At 38.6% G+C, this 19,683-nt stretch overlaps 2 protein-coding genes across 6 annotated transcripts; one reads left to right on the forward strand and one right to left on the reverse strand.

The window, feature by feature from the left end:
* The first annotated feature begins 839 nt into the window (after positions 1–839).
* Positions 840–2,720, forward strand: LOC103944235 (F-box/FBD/LRR-repeat protein At1g16930-like). The gene is made up of 3 exons (XM_009354665.2): positions 840–1,883; positions 2,325–2,512; positions 2,633–2,720. The coding sequence occupies exons 1-3, from the start codon at positions 840–842 to the stop codon at positions 2,718–2,720; spliced, it is 1,320 nt and encodes a 439-aa protein (XP_009352940.2).
* A 7,924-nt stretch (positions 2,721–10,644) lies between these two features.
* LOC103944085 (protein MALE DISCOVERER 1) lies at positions 10,645–16,260 on the reverse strand. Of its 5 annotated transcripts, XM_048590919.1 has the most exons (15): positions 15,830–16,259; positions 15,536–15,668; positions 15,138–15,300; positions 14,902–15,034; positions 14,664–14,735; positions 13,954–14,097; positions 13,696–13,872; positions 13,043–13,132; positions 12,885–12,946; positions 12,389–12,808; positions 12,074–12,264; positions 11,858–11,990; positions 11,623–11,780; positions 11,335–11,526; positions 10,645–11,256 (listed from the first exon to the last, which is right to left on the reverse strand). In XM_048590919.1, exons 3-15 carry the CDS (start codon positions 15,235–15,237, stop codon positions 11,002–11,004), a joined length of 2,127 nt encoding a protein of 708 aa, XP_048446876.1. In that variant the 5' UTR covers positions 15,238–15,300; positions 15,536–15,668; positions 15,830–16,259; the 3' UTR covers positions 10,645–11,001. The 5 variants fall into 5 exon arrangements, with proteins under 5 accessions (XP_048446876.1, XP_009352759.2, XP_048446877.1 ...); XM_009354484.2 differs by having other exon boundaries at positions 12,885–12,940; positions 15,138–15,668; positions 15,830–16,260; XM_048590920.1 differs by having other exon boundaries at positions 12,885–12,940; positions 13,729–13,872; positions 15,138–15,668.
* Positions 16,261–19,683: the final 3,423 nt, after the last annotated feature.

Consider the following 19,683-nt stretch of genomic DNA (forward strand, 5'->3'; position numbering starts at 1 on the left):
TACTCCAGAGGGATGCTAACTGAAGAATCCAGATAATTGGGGAATCGGGTGGTCGAAACTTGAAGATATGGTTCGTGTGACCAGTGGAAAAACTAGTGTTGGTGAGGCCGAGATATAAACTAGAAGGTGAGAGAACGTACTGTGCTCGTACAGCAAAGGAGGTTTCTTGATTTCATGCGAAACACATTGTCATATTGTGGTTAACATTATTACTCACACGAGGATTAACACATTGAGTTTTTCTTTCTTCTTAATTTTTTTTATACAAATGATACTATACACTAAGTTGATCTAAATTTTGGGAGATGAGATTTGAAACTTTGGTGCATAGGAGGGAGCACACTGCTCTAGCCAATTTGGCTAAGCCCAAATCTTCAACTTATTAAAGAATTTTCTTTCTCAGCTAGATGCAAATTAGTTAATTGGTTTTTAAACAAGTTGTACTCCTTATTGAACATGTTATGGTATTAGGACGTTTAACTAACAAACAGGAACTAGAGTGATATGAACGTAAATTACTATATTAGAGCATGAACCTCCTTACACATATTGATACAGTCCTATTAAAATTCAACTTTATATTAAAGAGATTAGCAGAACTCCTTAGCATCATGTAATTCTTAATTCACATCTCATAAGGATTTTAGATGTCGATGAAATATATAGGGCTCAATATCCAAACTTATTCATGATTAAGCCGCAACAACAAAATTTAGCCCTACAAAATATTTCAATCTGCTTTATTCAGAGTCTTGATCTTGAAGAAGATGAGCAAAGAAACAGCAAGAAGATCAAAGGCAGAACGCAAGGCAGACAAAACAGGTAGCAACAACGCAAACATGGATAACAATCTCAACATGGAAGACAAAACGCAAGAATATCAAGAACAATATGCCGCAATGGTCAAAAGTACACCCGAGTTACCTGATCTTGTTATCTGCCAGATTCTCCAACTCCTTTCCACCAGATATGCCATACGGGCCAGCATACTCTCCAAGCAGTGGGAAAGGGTATGGTCTTTAATTCCCTTATTAGATTTCGACGAGGAAGAGCAACATGGTGATCATGTATTTCAACATGATAAGTTCGAATATTTCGTAACAAGTTGTTTGAGGCGCTATGAGAAAGATCATAAGCAAGAATACTTAGATAAATTCAGGCTTCGTACCAGATACTATGGATACGAAAATCTCATCAACCAGTGCTTGAGTTTTGCTATATGGAAAAACGTTAAAGAGTTAGATTTGAGCCTATTTACAACCCATAACTTCTCCTATCCTTTATACAACTTACCCCATACGGTTCTCAACGCAAAATCCTTAACTAGTTTGAACCTGGAGTCTGTGGCAATAAGTTGGGGTTGGGGCTTTCAACATGTAAGACTTCCGTCTTTGAAATCTATGTCCCTCAAAGAAGTGCTCTTGGACGAGTTTGCATTCGTCGAATTGATTTTGGGGTGCCCTTCAATTGAGAGTTTGTCAATTGACTCATGTGGCGGCCTATCGAGGGTTGATGTTTCAAGTTCCAGCCTAAAGTCTTTGGAAGTAATAAGGGGTTTCGCAGAATATGAGCTTACAGTAAAAGCTGCGAATCTTGAATCTTTTAGATTGGGTGATAGTGTTCATCATGTGAGCGAAAACGATGATTTCAATGAGAGACGTGGTACAATTATTGAAACTCCAAAGCTACGTTCTTGTGAGTTCATTGGTTATTGGCAGACTGGATTTTCTTTGAATGCTCCAAAATTATCTGAGGCTACCATCATACTTGGGGACAGAGCGGATTCTTATTTCAACACATTCCCGCACAATCCTAAAATGAGAAATTTTCTTGGTCAGTTTGACTGCTCCGGAAAAATGAGCTTGCATGTTATGGATGCTGAGGTATTTATATAGCTTAACTATCAAAATGCCCCTTGAATTATCACAAAAATATCACATCTATCCGATGGCATTTCAACAGTATCACAATCCCCCATGAACTTCCGTATCTCACATTACCCAGTTCGTCAACTCCATCCATTGACTGTTAACTATTGATCTATAATATCGACCAGATAACAATAATATGACAAATCGATGACATATTGATTATCCTGTAATCAAAATTTAACGAGTCAATGGATGAAGTTCACGAACTGAGAGAGTGATTCAGTTGTAAAAGCAGGAGTAAAGTGATATATATTTAGGGTATTGTTCGAGGGCTATTTTATAAGTAAGCCTATTTATATATCAATTCTTTAGTTCAAACACTCCTCTCTTATTATTGTCTATGTGTTATTCCAAGTTGTAAAATCGTTACTGATGTTGTGAATGGAATGGTAGACGATCATTGTTCCAAAAGAACTCAGGAGGAGCAGTACTACCTTCTTTCCACCCCTACCTAGTCTGAAGCATCTTCAAGTAATCATAACTTCTCCAACATTGGTGAGCAACTCCACCTTGAGGAACTCCTTGCGTCGGATGGCACCTGCTTTGGATCGGGAGGGTTTATCAATTCAAAAGAAATCTTGGTAAACACAATTAGTTTTGAGGAAACTATCAATTAAAGGTAAACACCTGCTCCTTTTAATTACAACCAAATAAAAAACCCTGTTTGTTACTGTTTTGACTAGCACTATTTGAATTTGCAGTTCGAGGTTGCATGTGAAAGAACTTGTAGACTTGTGTGACGGCAACTTTGCTGATAAATTGATCAGGGACAAACTCCAAGACTTGTAATCATCTAGATATTTTACGTGGATTCTAAAGAATATTGTCTTTGATGACTTACATTTTCCTTACCAATGCTGCAATGGCAGCATGGTTTATATACAGTTTGCATATACACGCATGCAATAAACAACAATAAAGGTGGCAGAAACTAAACAACAATAAAGGCGTCAGAAGCCATGTGATTGTCTGGCTGGGAGTATTCCTTCTGTTGTCCAGGTTGTACAGCAGCTAGTGGGATTATTAGTGGACAGCATGGGATTATTAGTGGACAGCATTAGCTTCATCATCCCCCCGCAAGCTCATGAGCGGACGACGAATGAGCTTGGACTTTAAGAAATGAAAACGATCAGCAGATAAGCCCTTGGTGAATATGTCTGCAATCTGAAAAGTAGTAGACACATGATAGACATTTAATGACTTTGCCACTACAAGCTCACGCACAAAATGATAATCCACAGCAACATGTTTTGTTCGAGCATGGAACACGGGATTAGATGCCAATGCAATGGAGCTTGTGTTATCACACCAAATTAAAGGAGTCGAAATACGGATGCAAAGCTCCTGCAGCAGTTGTTGGATCCAAACAAGTTCAGTTGCCGTGATGGCCAACTACCGATATTCGGATTCGGTACTTGAACGAGCAACTGTGCGTTGCTTTTTGGAGCTCCAAGATATTAAATTTGGACCAAAATATATGCAAAAACCACCAGTGGAGCGTCTAGTGTCTGGATCCCCGACATAGTCCGAGTCTGAAAATCCGACCAAATCAGTACCACCGCGACTAAACTGAAGCCCGTCCTCAGGTGTGCCTTTTAAGTAACGAAGGATGTGTTTTACTGCAATCCAATGAACTGAGGTGGGCTGGTGCATATGCTGACATACCTGATTTACTGCATACGTGATGTCAGGTCTGGTGATGGTTAAGTATTGCAGAGCGCCGACCACACTGCGGTAGCTGGTAGGATTAGGCAAGGGAACACCATCAAGAGAATGAAGTGGGGAGCTAGATTGAGCTGGAGTAGCACAAGGCTTGGCGTCCAACATATCTACACGCTGCAACAAATCGAGAACATATTTTGTCTGCTTTAGATGTAACCCATCAGCTCCACGAGTTGCTTCAAGACCTAAGAAAAAATGGAGGGGTCCCAAATCTTTCATAGAAAAACTCTGACCAAGTGCATGGATAAGGGAGTCAACATGAGAGCATTGATTGCCTGTGATAAGGATGTCGTCAACATAGATTAGAAGAATCAAATATACTCCATGATTATTAAAAATGAAGAGAGAATGATCTGCTTGTGATGCCACAAAACCCAAATCAAGAAGATATTCAGAAAAGCGATGAAACCATGCTCTTGGGGCTTGTTTCAAGCCATATAAGGACTTGCGTAAACGACAAACATGATGAGGATACTCGGGGTCTTCAAAACCACATGGTTGTTTCATGAAAACTTCTTCAGAGAGATTCCCGTGCAAAAACGCATTTTGGACATCAAGTTGGCGTATAGGCCAATTATAAGAAACTGCAAGGGCAAGAACCAGACGAATGGTGACATGCTTAACCACCGGACTAAACGTCTCCGTGTAATCAACACCCATCGTTTGATGAAATCCATTGGCAACAAGACGAGCTTTATATCGCTCCACTGTACCGTCAGATTTCCGCTTTGTGTGATAGACCCACTTGCAAGGAAGGACATGAGTAGCAGTTGAAGAAGGTACCAACTCCCATGTACCAGCTGCTTTCAAGGCCTTAAACTCCAATGTCATTGCATCACGCCAATGAGATAATTGATTTGCCTCGCGAAACGAGGTTGGTTCAGAATCAGGAGCTTGTAATGATGTCAATAAAGCATATTTGGGGTTTGGTTTTCGAATGCCAGATTTAGACCGAGTGAGCATGGGATGGGGAGCAGAAGCGGAGGAAGGTGGAGGAGCCTCATTAATGGAAATCAAACTGTCAGAGCTATCAGGAGCAGGTTGAGAATGAGGTGGCGAGGAAAGTGAAGGTGTAGACAATGGTGAACTTGAGGAAGGTTGCAAGGGGAAGAGAGGTGCTGCACTAGAAGAGGATGTTAGAGTATGAGGAATAGAAATATGAGATGATGAAGGTACCTGAGGGAAAGGTGGTAAGGGAGAAGGAGTGATAACCACGGGAGAGTAAGCTTCTGACGGCAAGACTGAGGAGAATTGTGTAGGGTTGTCGAATGGAAAAGTTTCCTCATCAAAAACCACATGACGTGACAAATAAACTCGTCCATTTGACATATCATAACAGCGATAGCCCTGATGATGAAATAAGTAACCAATGAAAACACATTTTTTTGAACGAAATTCCAATTTATTTTTATTATAAGGGCGTAAATAGGGAAAGCAAGCACAACCGAAAACACGAAGACATAAATAAGAGGGCTTGCGACTATACAATTTTTCATAAGGCGAAACATAATTCAATTGGCGTGCTGGAAGACGGTTAATTAAATAAACTGAGGTGTTGAAAGCATCCACCCAAAAAGAAGAAGGCATTTTAGCAGTGGCAAGTAAAGTAAGACCCATGTCAACAATATGGCGTTGTTTCCGTTCAGCAGCACCATTTTGTTCAGGAGTATGAGGGCATGTTAACCGGTGCTCAATACCATTATTAATTAAAAATTGTTGAAATTCCTTACTCATAAATTCACCCCCGCCATCAGTTTGGAAAGATTTTATCTTATAAACAGTATGGATAGATAGAAGATTTTCAACAAGCAATTTAAATTTTTGAAAATAAGAAAAAGCTTCATGTTTAAATCTCATAGGAAATATCTAAGTATAACGAGAGTAATCATCAAGAAATATTATAAAATACTTGGAACCCTTAACAGAGACAATTGGTGAAGTCCAAACATCACAATGAATCAATTAGAGGACAAACTGAAACTGATGGAGACAAAGCAAATGGTAATTTAGTGCTTTTGCCCAATGGGCAAGTAGAGCAAAAACTAGGGAACTTAGAATCCTTAATAGGAATAGAGGACATAATTTTTTTAAAAATTGCAGGAGATGGATGACCGAAACGCTGATGCCACATAAATGAAGAGGTTCGTTGTCCAAATAATGCCACGTTCTTGAAAGGAAACTTCGACAAACCCACACAAAACGGATACAATCCATTCTCACTCTTGCCGTGGAAAAGCGTCTTCCCCGTGGATAGATCCTTCACAAAGAAATCAGTAGGAGTGAAAATGAAGTAGCAATGATTATCACAACAAAAGTGATGAACGCTCAGTAGATTAGCAGAAGCAGAAGGACAATGCAACACAGAATTTAAAGGAAATTGAGACACGAAACCGGAACCAATATGCTTTATAGACAAACCTGCACCATTACCAACCGCGACTTGGTCTTGGCCAATATATTCTGTGGAGAGGCTCAAATTAGCTAAATCATTGGTGATGTGTGACGATGCGCCACTGTCGGTATACCATGTAGGGGACCGTGCATTAACCACAGGAGAGGCAGCCATTATAGCATGAGATTGTGGATAGCGGCCTTCGGAAAAAGGAGACTTGAAACAATTTACGGTAGAATGACGATGATCACCACAATAGTTACAAATATTAGAGGAAGAGGGAGCATCCGCAGCATGGTTGGGAAGATAGGAAGAGTGACGAAGACCAGCATTTGGTGTAGGAAGAAGTCCTCGATTCTGAAACGAGCCACGACCGGATCCACCATGAAACAAACCACTGTTTGAACCACCACGACGGCCAACAAAAGGATTACCAGCACCGCGACCTTGAAAAAAGCCACGACCTTGAAAACCACCACGACGGAAACGGAATGAGGATGTACGACCATTTCCTCGGTGAAGTGTGGTTCCACGACCAAGATTGGGAGTGGAGCCAGAAGGGGCAAAGAGAGCTGTAGTGGTGTGATCAGGACTGAAAGTAGTGCTATAGTCGTCCATACGGCTTTCAGCGCTCAAGAGCAAAGCAACCATATCGTCAAGACTCATAGGATTTTCTCTTGCTTGAACCGAAGTAACTATACTTTCGAAAGCAGGACCAACACCATTCAAAATCAGCTCCATAAGATCATCGTCATCAACAGGTTTTCCCGCAAGAGCTAATTGATCAGCAAAGTTAGTTAATTTATCAACATAGTCTGTGATGGACATGTTACCTCTTTTAGTGGACTGCATCTGGTGCTTAAGTTGAAGAACACGAGTGTGAGATTGAGAAGCAAAACGTGTTTTCAGAGTATCCCAAGCAGCTCGAGATGTGTCACAGGTTGCGACGATGGAAAGCACATTGGGTGTCAAAGTTGAGTTAATCCAACTCAACAATTGTTGGTCCTGTCGCTGCCAAGTTACGTACTCGGGATTGAGAGTAGTAGTATTCTCAAGAAACTTGGTTGGACATGTTTTTGTACCATCAACATAGGCAACAAGATCATTACTTTTAAGTAAGGGATTAAACTGGGCAAGCCACAACATGTAATTGGTTCGATCAAGTTTGATGGAAACCAGATAGGAAATATTAGGAAGGGAGCTGGTAAGAAGAGAAGAAGAAGCAGCCATGGAAGCGGAAGAAAATTTGAGAAGAAGAGAAGGCAGAAAAAAAAACAAGAAGAAAGAAAAAAAATACAGTCGCGAGCTTGCTGGGTTAGAGGAAGAAGGAAACAGATGCAGGAGGTTTTGTCGTTAGACAAATGGCTCTGGATACCATAAAGAATATTGTCTTTGATGACTTATATTTTCCTTACCAATGCTGCAATGGCAGCATGGTTTATATACAGTTTACATATACACGCATACAATAAACAACAATAAAGGTGGCAGAAACTAAACAACAATAAAGGCGTCAGAAGCCATGTGATTGTCTGGCTGGGAGTATTCCTTCTGTTGTCCAGGTTGTACAGCAGCTAGTGGGATTATTAGTGGACAGCATGGGATTATTAGTGGATAGCATTAGCTTCATCAGAATTCCAAATGTGTGTTTGTTTGTTTGCTACCCACTTATTATGGGTCGGGCGCTCTTAGAGCGTGCATATGTGACCTCACAACACCATATAGTGGTGAATATAATTCAAACATCATCTAGATATTTTTACTAGTATGTGTAAAATTATCAAAAGCTAATTATTTTGGAAGTATTGTGTACTCTTCTTAGTATTTATAGGATGATTTAGTGAGAGCTTTTCTTCTGCGACAAAAGGTTGATCTTCGACCTCCATTTGTTGTGTACGTATTCTTAAGCTCGATTGGCAGCTGCAAATTTATACAACCCCCTCAACAATGATTTCTCTACTGTGAGGTGGCTTTGGACGTTTGTCGAGATCAAAACTTCTTCCCAATTACGGACCTTGCTATCCACCAAATCCTCAACGGCTCAAACTCGCTAGCTAGCAACAAGATCAAAAACAAAAAGCTTGTATTCATGTAATGTAATGTTGATGTTATTTGGAACTAATAACATTAATCACACCATATTCTTGTAAAACAACAAATAACTGGGTCAAAGTATTGTCAGAATGATATGAATATAGCCAAGGCTTTTACATCTGAAAAAGGATCCGATCGAAAGAACAATTTCAAATGTAAAACTTGAATAAAGGCTCTTACTTAGTAGTCTTATACTAATTTATCAAACTAAGGACTCGAGTAGGTCTGGCATAAAAGGAAACTTAGGCGTGTGGTCGCTTGGGGGGAATTCGTTTAAGTCTGGTAAAACATTAAAAGGCTTCACTTTGAGTATTGCCTCAGGATCTTCATCTGAAGCAGCAGCAGATAGATCGCCTCCTCCGCTGAAAGTATACCCTCTAATTACTTCCTCATCCTTTTCCTCAACCGTTGACACAAGCCTTTCAACATCTTGGTTCACTTGACCATTATCAGGTGATCCAAGATACTGATTGGAATCGCAATCGCAATGATCCCAATCAATACCTGTGGTTCCGAGCCCCCCATGGTTAGTACTTGTTTCATCGGGTACTACTACTACAGCTGCTAATTCTTCAACATGACCATCGCCAAGCTTAGGAGGATCATCTTGGTTCACCTCTTGTTCCCAATCAGGCCCCTCATCATGTTCATCATAGTATTCTGTATAATTTCCAGACGATGAACATGAGCTTATTAAAGCAGCGGCTTCTTCGACATGATCTTGCTTTTCATAATCTTCCTCTTGATCAGAGTCATAAACTTTATTCAAATCAAGACAAACCCTCCTACGCTTACTACGGCTCTCACCACCATCACCAACAACTTCCAATTCCAAACGGCCAACACAGACTTCACAGTAGCCATCTGCGAGTCCGACGTGGTTTATGAAGTCAGAACATCTCTTTCGCTTACGACGACTCTCACCACCACCACCACATCCAACTTCCAATTCCAAACCTAGGCTGCCATCATCGTCAACGACTGCAAATGCAACGTTGTTTACGAATTCTGAACCTCTTTTCCACTTAGGACAACTCTCACCGCCACCACCACCAACACCAATTTCCAATTCCAAATCTAAGCTTCCATCATCATCATCATCTACAAGCGCAACATGGTTTAAGAAGTCATCGGAACATCTCTTTCCCTTGCGACGTCTCTCACCACCACTACAAACACCAATTTCCAATTCCAAACCCAAGTTGCCATCGTCGTTGTCTTCTGCGAGTGCTACATCGTTTACGAAGTCATCGGAACATCTCTTTCGCTTGATCACGTTGGACCGTGCCTCTTCGTGACCTTCCTCGGGCATCTCACGATGATAATTGTGATCTTCTTCTCTATCTGGCGTTATGGCCATGGCTGTGTTTGAAGACTGTCGCTGCTGCTTGCTTGGTCTTGTAAATTTCCAGGGTTTGTGATGATCGATTTGCAAAGTTCACTTTTCCCTGCGTATTTCTGTAGGTGGAGAATTGCGAAAACAAATTTAGGAAAGCGTACCATGGACTAGGGTTCGAGCCCAAGATATATAAATCATTTATTTCGTGAGAAACAAGCAACCCAAAATGTGACACCCAATAAAAATTTTTGTTCTGAAATCTGTCCCTAGAAATTATGTGAGTTCGGATTTCCTCATGGACTAGGGTTCGAGCCCAAGATATATAAATCATTTATTTCGTGAGAAACAAGCAACCCAAAATGTGACACCCAATAAAAATTTTTGTTCTGAAATCTGTCCCTAGAAATTATGTGAGTTCGGATTTCCTCATGCAAATAAAAGGAAATAAACAGTGACTTCAAATAAAAGGAAATATTGATTTTTTTTTTTTTTTTTTTTTTTGGTACTAGTTGGTTTGCTTCTAAAAGTGCTTTTTGATCGCTAAAATTTTTTCTGGCTCATATAAGTGCATTTTGGAGAAGTATTTGCTAGATGTTACTTCAAGAAGTACTTTCACGTGTTTGGATTTTAACAAAAAATTTAGAACTCGTTTGGAAATTCTTTTAAATAACTAAAAGCGTTTTTAGAGAAATTGTTTTTGAGTTCCACAAGCACTTTAAGTGCTTCTAACTGGTGCTTCATGCAGGAAGCACGTCAAATGCTTTTCTAAGATCCACTTGCATTTTACCTAAGAATTAGTTGCAAAAACATTTTCACCAATAAACAAACACAACCATTAACCCTTTTGAGTTTGAAGTAGGGGGCACGGTCTGAATTGGACTGGTTTAATCCCAAAACAACGATCAACCTAATTACGGAAAATCAACCAAACCAAAACAATTCGGATTCACTTGTGTCTTTTCTTTATCACAACCGAACCCAAAACGGCAGGCCTGAGCAGTTCGTCAGTCGGTTTGATTGGTTCGGCCGCATTGGTGATGGTGGATCAATAGAACACAAATCTGCAGAAGAAAGGTCCGCCCAAAAACCCACGTATAAGTGTAGAACAGAAGATTCACAAACTTATAATTTATAGGGTTTACATCCCCACACTTTGACCACAAAAATACATATAACACATATAATATATTTGTATATAAAATGAAGAAGTTAGGGCAACGGCAACAGCACACCGGTAAAAGAATACCACCTTTTCTGTTATATAACACAGAGAACATGATTGGAATGAATCATAAGGACACATGAACAACCAAGAAAACCAAAAGGGCAAAATGGGGATTTTCTTAATACAAGGGCTTTAGCTATGGGGAAGGAACCTATTCTTCTTCAGCAAATTTTTTTTTTTTGGTTTTTTTTTTATTTTTTTTTATTTTTTATTTTTATACAAAGAGAGAGACTTCAAGACTTTTGGCTTACAATACAAGACACAGAGAAGAGAGTCTGAAGGAGAAAGTTTTTTGTGTTTATGTCGCCTCAACCGATAAGATCTCGAGTTCCGCCCACCAGAGGGGAGAGAGTCTGGGGACTGCTTGGTTGGGAGTGATTGGGATCACTTCCCTCAGTTTGTTAGTGACATCCTTCATTGTTGGTCTCTGCCTTGGATCTTCTTGGATGCAATCTTTGATGACCTCACACAGGACATCCAGCTCTTCGTTTTTGAACGACTTGAGGGTTGGATCGACCATGTTGCTTCGATTCTCGTTCAGATATGCAGAGGCCTGGCAAGTTGACAACAATGCCGAATTAGCATTAGGATTTGGATTCATCATACCTAATCAGATTAGTTACGAACTTACCCAGTATAGAAGGGACCCATGTTCTTCTGAGTTTTGGAGCTTCCCGGAAATGATTTCAAGTAGCATTACTCCGAAGCTGTAGACGTTTGTTTCTGGATCGGCAAGGGGTGGCAAAACCGAATGCTCCTTATCATCATCGCTGGAATTCTTAGGCTTTCGTATTGCTTCTGCCCAGAAACAGATCTCCGCAATCTGTGAGATATAGAGAAACAGAGAGAGTTGTATGAGTAAAGGACATAAAATTCTTATTGCACAAAGGCAATCAAAGGGTGAGATGGAAGGGGGTACCTTAGCAGCGTAATCATCCGTCAAAAAGATAGAAGCCGAGGTCAGGTTAGGATGTGACACAGGTGGGTTTAGCTCATGGTGCATGTATTGAAGACAATAAGCAGTTCCCATAACGATCCTAATCCTCGAATTCCAATCAAGGTGTTCCATTTCTTCAACTGTAAAACAGATTAGACTAATCAGTGTTACGCATCAGACATCTCACACAGGCAAGTGATCGAATAAGGAAGCTTACTATGCAGATGCTCAAAGAGATTTCCATTCGGAGCATACTCAAACACCATCATCCTAGTAAAAGGTTCATCCTCCTCACAGTAGCCAATAAGATTGACAAAGTTCTTATGATTCACGCGTGACAGTACGTCAATCTACAGTAGGTGTAAAATGACATAAATTGATTAAAGTCGTACCACTGCATCGGATGCTGTCTTTTGTAACAGAAATAGCATACCTTTTTCCGGTAAGCATTCTCTGCATGCTTGGACCAATCTTTCAAGGACAACATTGTAGTTGATGCAACGGCAATTTCAACTCCACTGGACAGTGTTCCCTTGTACACAATGCAACCTTCAATTGTGCTAATAATGTTACTGAAATCTTCACATGCGGTTTCCAGTTCTGGTCGGTTCAACTTGGGAACTCCTGCAACTCATAAGAAGATGTGATTCAGTTTTCATTTTTACATATCGACCATCTTAATACATGACGATTTTAAGGTCTATATCGAAATTAGAATGCATGTCAATACATCACACCACAAAATCACCTGTTATAAATGCTTTCTGCAACTGCCCACTCAATCCAGTCTTCCAGGGACCTACAGTTTTAGCAACTTGGGTTCGACACATGAAGACCATGGCAATAAGAACAAGGAGCAAGATAAGCACACTGAAAGCAATAGTGAGATACTTCCACATATTGCTATTTGATTTTTGGGAAGATTGTCCATCATGTTTTGAAGCCTCGTGAGATTCAGGTGAAGGCTGCGATGCAGGTGCAGGTGCAGGTGGAGGAAGATTTTTCCTTTTGTCTTTTGGCACAGCTGGGAAGGCGCCACTACTTCGGGTAGTTGGAAGAGCAATGACCTGTCCATTTGGTTCTGTGCCAGTAACAGGTGCAGCTGGTAGGTTACTGGCTTGTGCAAGTAGTCTACGGCGAGCAAAGGCCGTGTGCGACTCAAACAAACCTGCTTAATGCAAGACAAAACGTCAATGTATTTCTCAGGAGAATAAATTTCAATACTCACGTGAACGACTTCTTACTAGATAAATTATCACAGCAATTATCTCCATTGATCCGTGGAGACTCCTTTTTGTAACTGAACCTTGAAATAAAAGCAAACATTTTTCAACAAATTGAACATGATGGAAACAAACCAAACATAAATAAGGATGACATACAACGAAAGTTGGTTCCCTACCGTGGCAGTGACAAGTAGTTGACATAGTTCCTAAAAGCTCCTTTAAGAAATAATACCATATTCACACGTTCTAAATTGCTCTGCCAGATGCTGCCCAAGAAATGCATGAAAATTAGGAACGCGATAGATATGAGAATAAGATATGCTTCTATACCAACAATACCTAACATAATAATTACATTATCTGTCAGATAAAACATGAGAAGGCAATGCTAGTTCATTCCGAAAGTAGTTGGAGCCTAACAAAAATAATGTGAGACACTAAAATCAGATCAATTCTGTCAGCTGATAAATCGCGGTGCAAACATATGCACTTCCTACCACCTCATGTTACAAAGTCTAGCATTTATTAGTTCAGATAGCATGTAATAGTTCAGATAGCTTGATTTAAAAACAACCGAAAGACTGAATAAAAAACCACTGAAATGTAAGAATTTTTTGTCATTAACTAGCTGTCTGGAACAAGATTTGCTCTACGCAATCTTCGGTACACATGATGCTACAGTTAATTCGATTAGATATTCGCAACATAGGCATCAACTGTAAAATTATAAAGTTGAAAATAAAATTAAAACGAAAGAAAGAAGTCATCAACAATGAAATAAATCTCTGTTGTGAACTAATCATCCTACTGCATATGTTGTGAGACTCACGCGAGTGATGTGAATGTGTAAGCAGTATTATACCAGTGGCCAAACTTTCTGTTCACACAGCCAAACCCAGTGGTTTCATTTGGTGTAAGGTAATCATCAAATTGCAATTCAGAGAGCGAGCTGAGACGAGTGAGCTCAAGAGGAATGGTGCCTTCGAATCTATTGTCACAAAGCAACCTGCGGTGGAAAATGAGTTAAGTCTAGGTACCTGAAAGTTTTAGAATGAAATAGAGATCGAACACGCAATAGCTTACTCACAAGCGTTTCAGTGACAGCATACTGCTTAACTCAACTGGAATCATCCCACTCAAGTTATTGTTCCTCAAATCCAGCAGTTCCAACCTTGTGAGCCCCCCAATCTCTTTAGGAATTACACCAGATAAACGGTTCTTGTAGAACACGCTGTTATTCAGAGGACGCAAAAAACTCCATAAGGTAACAGAATAACTGAATTTCCGCAAGACCATGGATTCATTGTCAAGCGTTTCTTTAAATCCATAAAATAAGAATTCACATTTAAACTCTTATATGTTTAGAGATTCGATCGAGGTCCATAATATCAGTAAAGACCTACCATCACAAAACTAATTAGGCCAAGCCAAAGAAAGCTTGAGAAGTCCCTAAGAAGGGTACAGTACCATGCATCTTAACATGCTAAATTGATTTATGATTGATAAATTTGGGATTTTGTGATAGTTTTGTCCATTCTCTCGTCAGATTGGGGGTTAAAAAATGAAATCACACGGATATGAAGATGAGGTATGAAAACGATAATGTGCATATCTATCTCAATGGAGATGCATGAAACCCTGGTTATGCTTATATGTAATTTCATTGTACCCGACCAAGTTCTATATGTTTAAGAAACAACATTTGGGTGCCACAACAGTTCATTAAATATCAAAATCTCAACACCTAAAAAAACCAAACTTTAGCCGCAAGGACTGGGTGACGATAAGAGTCCTTACAGAGATCTTAAGTGACCAAGTTTCCCAAGTTCAGGTACCAATGTCCCTTCCAGAGAAAAGTCCGTCAGATTCCTACAGTGAACCCATTAAAAGGCATAAAAAACAATACCTGTTAACTGCAGTAAACGATCAACAATAGATTGGTGTCTTCAAAAATGAGAATTATCCCCGAAAACAAAAAACAATGTCTTGTAATTATCTAACTGGGGAATTTAGAAGAAATGCAGGAGGGACTTACAGCATCTGCACATTACCATCCACACAATGAACACCATTCCACAGGCAAGGATCGGCATCGTTAGGACTCCAATTCTCCAAAGCACCAAAAGGATCGAACTTGATATTTTCGCGGAATGACAACAGAATCAATCCTGCACTTCCACACCAATTGCAATAAAATTCGATCCAATTTTCAAAAATTACAAATGCCATTCATTCCATAACATCAAAAACCAATGGAAAACAAGAATGTACCTTCATCATTGAGACACCAACAACCCCGAAACCTCGAAACAAAAATCAAAACCAGGAGAGATAGCAACCGGAACCCAGGAGGGTTCCATCTACCCCCCATTGCCTGATGAACCAAATTCTGCAGCAGTGGTGGTGGTGGTGGTGGTGGTAGTAACTATATCCGCTGAGAGCCACGAAGCTAAGAAAATTACTACACAAAATCGCCAGGTTTTTTTATACGAACAACCCCCTTCCACTATGCTCAAAACCCCAAAAAAGCCAAATTTCAATCCTTTTTCTTTTTTCCTTTTTTTTTCCCGCACTCACAACTAACAAACAAAACACACAAAAATAACCAAAATTCTAACTGTTAGCAAAAAAAAACAAAAAAACTAGGCCACAAAACAACGCAAACCCACCACCGTATCAGGGTCCCTCATGATAATTAGACCTTCTAATTGGAGGTTACGACACCCTTTTGATCAATGAACTCAAAACCCCAGCTGCTTCTGCAGATTACAATCTTCTTCTCATAAACTTATATGGGCTGAGCTGAAAAATCCAACAAAATCCACAGAAATCAACAAAAACAAATACATAAATCCCCTGAAATATACGTTGCAGGGGAATGCCGTTGTGGGCAAGCAATGCATCAGAAAAGCAAAACCCAGAAAGAATAAAGCAAGAAGGAGAGAGAAAGTGAGAGACTTTACCATAAGAAGGGGGCAAAAGGGGTATTGGAGAGTTGGGTTCTTTTGTTACTCCTTGGAAAACCAGAAAGTAGTGAATTTTGAGCAAGGTTTCGATGCTTTTTGCAAAGGGAGGTGGATAGGTGGAGGGAGACTCAAAACTTGAAAAGGCAGCACAGAAAAAAACACACCACAGAAGCAAATTAATTAATTAAGTAAATTAATTATTTTACTGCACAGAAAAGTCTTGAAAGATTCGAACTTTTTTTTTTTTTTTTCTATTACTGCCCTTTTCAGGATGATCTCAGAGGACCCTCCCTTGGACCATCTTTTGGGTCTCTCTTCTCAGACTCACAGGAGCTTTTCTTCCCCCTTTCCAATTTTCTCTTTCTTTCTCTTTCTTTCCTTCCCAGTTTTTCCCTTTCTCTCTCTAGATCCTCTCTCTCTAACCCCCCCACCAGCCCCAGCCACCCCTTCAAAGCTGTTTTTTCTGTTTTTCCTTTTTTTTTTTTTTAATTTTTTTTTCTTCAAAGCTTCTTTGGGTGGGGGCGGCCGGTGGGTCCCAATGAATGTTCTCTCTTCCATTTTTCCCATTTTTGTTCTGTATTTTGGGTGGTGATAGTGAAAATTAATGTTAATTAACACAGTGGGGCCCGCATTAGGATTACGGTTGGTAGTTATTTTCTTTGTTTTCCATAAAAGAAAGTATTGTTTTGTTCGGTTGAGTGTTTGGCGGGAACTCGAAACTGTGGTGAACCGGCGGCGCCGAACCGGGAAACAGAGAGAGGGGGCGAGGGGGGGGGCCGGGAGGGGTATTTTGGGGATTTTATGGATTGATTGGTGGTGAGGGCCCCACTTCCTGTTTACTCGGACGCGGTTCGATCTTTTCTTTAAACAGTTGACCGGGCACACTTTTTATAGCGTGCTTGCCTCTCTGCCTTTGTTCCTAATTTAGTATTCGAACAAAAAGATCGGATTTTATTTTTCGAAAAGTAACGATAGGAAAATTATTGATTTAAATCATATTTTGTAAATTAAATAATATAATTATTAATGATTGAATTATTATTTTGATGTTAATTTACGTGTTATTTTTTTTTATTGGTGACACATTTTATGATTTGCAAATATAATTTAAAATTTTGATTATTACCCTTTGAAAAAATTAAATAACAAAATCTTCTCTATTAGCGAATCAAGTTAAGCCACGTAGCTAGTTAGCATGTAGGGTGATAAATAAGGAATTGGATCCTCCCCGGGAGATCAGGATCCTCCTGACCTACTAATACGGACCGTTGGATTTTGATCCAACGGTTACAATTATTATAATTTTTAGAGAGGTATTCTATTTGTAGCCGTTGGATCAAAATTCAACGATCCGTGTTATTGGATCAGGAGGATCCTGATCTCCTGCTCAGGAGAGGATCCAATTCCGATAAATAATGAACTACCAGCACGGTTTTCTTGATAGAAACTCAATTGAAGAACTTGGCTTTCCAATATCTGTTTTTCAAAGTACTCTATTAAAAAATTCACCAAACAAATTCAATGGATTTAAGAAGATGTCACATACTTGTACTATATGACATTAATACCACATCTGGGATATTGATAGAGTGATTTGACAAAGAAGTTTGATTGTTTATTTAAAATTTTGGAATACACGTATAGTTTAGATCTCTTTGAACCAAGTTTCTTATTGTGTGTATTTAGAAAATGTTTCATACGTCAATCAAATTACTCTAGTTCACATCAAATAATCGAGTTAGACGTATAAGTGCAAAGGCTAAATTAACAATACATTCGATGTTTTACATTTTAAATTTAAAATGATAATAAAAAAAAATACAAACAAATTTGAACCTAGAACCTCTAACTAATGTTTGTATCCAAGGACCTTGCCAAATTGTTAAATTGGTGCCATTATGATTACTCACAATACTTTGTGGAAGAAACTTCCATAAAATAATGAGAAAGAAAAATATTTTAGTCCCCAAAAAATAAAAATAAATCTCTATTTAAAGTCATCTTATAATTAATTAATCTCTCGTAGGTTGGATTTTTTGAACTAATAATACCTAGGTACTCATTTTAGATTTGATGCAATGATATCTTAACAAATGTTTTATTATTTTAAAATATAATGTATATGTTATTTAATTTTTCTTAAATTTTTAAAAATAAAAAAATACGCGTCATCTTTTAATTAGGCTAATGTTATCTTTCTAAACGGGCTATATGGTAGGTAGTTTGTGATATTTGTATTTACGTTGTAATCATTGTTAATAATAAAAGTAGTTGGAAATTAGGTCATCGTGAGTCATTATTTGTTCGTTTGTTGGCCACCAAAACATGAAAATGAACCTCAATCAACAACACTTGTTGATCATCGTACATTCCTCGGTTAAGCTGACGTTGTCCATCCTTTTATTTGGTGCATAAGGCCGGCTTTCGGGTAGCCAGAGTAGGCGGACCGTCCAAGATCCCTACTTTAGAAGAGCTCTCAATTTTTTTATTATATACACATATATATATATATATATATTTATATTTATATAAATTAATATTACAAATTTTGTGTATGTTCAAGTAAGAAGTTTATAGATCTTGAGTGTTTAAGTCTTTGTATATAGAATTTTGTTAACCAAATCAGTTGCATATGCAGAAAGAGGTTTTTCAAAATTAAAGTTGATCAAATCTTAACTTCGATAAACTCTATGACAAGAAAGATTGAATGAGTTCACTACCTTATCAATTAAAAAAGAATTGGTTCAAAAATTAGATTATATAAACTTAATTAGACATTTGCGTCTAAAAACACGAGACGTGTAATATTCAAGTAATGTTTGTATATCTTTCTTCTTTTGATATTAATTTTTAATGATATATGATGTAAAATTACAATACCAATAATATGCTAAGTGAAATCAGTTTTGTCCCTCAGAGAAAAATCCTAAAGTCGAAAATCACCTTGTGCTGCCTAACCTTAGTGCTCCAAGTGAGTGATCTTGCTAGCACGATCGAATCCCTCACTCCATCATCTGTCGTTAGTATATCAGTGTGGATACTCCTAGAGACTAAACTCTTGGGGAGCTTTCTCGTGAATCATCTGAAGAGGAAGAATGTAGGCACATGAATGATTCTACAAAGTGGCACACACGTGACTATGGATTCACGTAAGTAAATCTCTTCGCCTTTTTTATTTGTCGCATTATTAGTTCAACCAATCAGATATATAATTGAAATAACATATTGTGTGTTATTTATTACTTTCCAGCTGCAAATTTAATTTAAATAATTAAATTTGTCTTAACAATATGCCTGAAAACCCAATAATACCATCATGTGTTATTTAAACTAATGACATGCTAAGCATAAATAATTCTTCAATTACACTCTCTCATCCAAGAATCAGCACTGGGTTTGCTTTGTAGGGTCGATTGGAAAGTCCAAATTTTCAATGCGGTATGAGTGGGCTCACTGCCTATGACGAAGTGAGCTGGATCTTTATGACGGCCCCAATAGTCCATAAAGAGACCCAATAATCAATCCATTTATGCTTGTTACATTAAGACCCTAACATAATGATGAAAATGATAGGTTAACTGATTTTCTTATTTCTGCATTCCAGACCAAAACATTCAGTCCTTTTGTAGGATCGCCTTTATAAATCTTAGAACGCCATTGCATTCGGTTTTGCACTAAGTGTATTGATCGAAACTTATATCTATAAGAAAAAATGCACATGCTTGCTTTATCCAGAATTTTTTTTTTCTTTCATGTTTCTAATAGGACTAATTAACTAGGAAAGTTGCGGTTGAAGTATGCATATTGACAGAAAGCCCTTATAAACTAATATTATAGGATGTTTATACATC

This window comes from the organism of the source record quoted next, unplaced genomic scaffold, assembly GCF_019419815.1.
Source record: "Pyrus x bretschneideri cultivar Hongxiangsu unplaced genomic scaffold, Pyrus_bretschneideri_v1 Contig33, whole genome shotgun sequence".
Classification (NCBI taxonomy): Eukaryota; Viridiplantae; Streptophyta; class Magnoliopsida; order Rosales; family Rosaceae; genus Pyrus; species Pyrus x bretschneideri.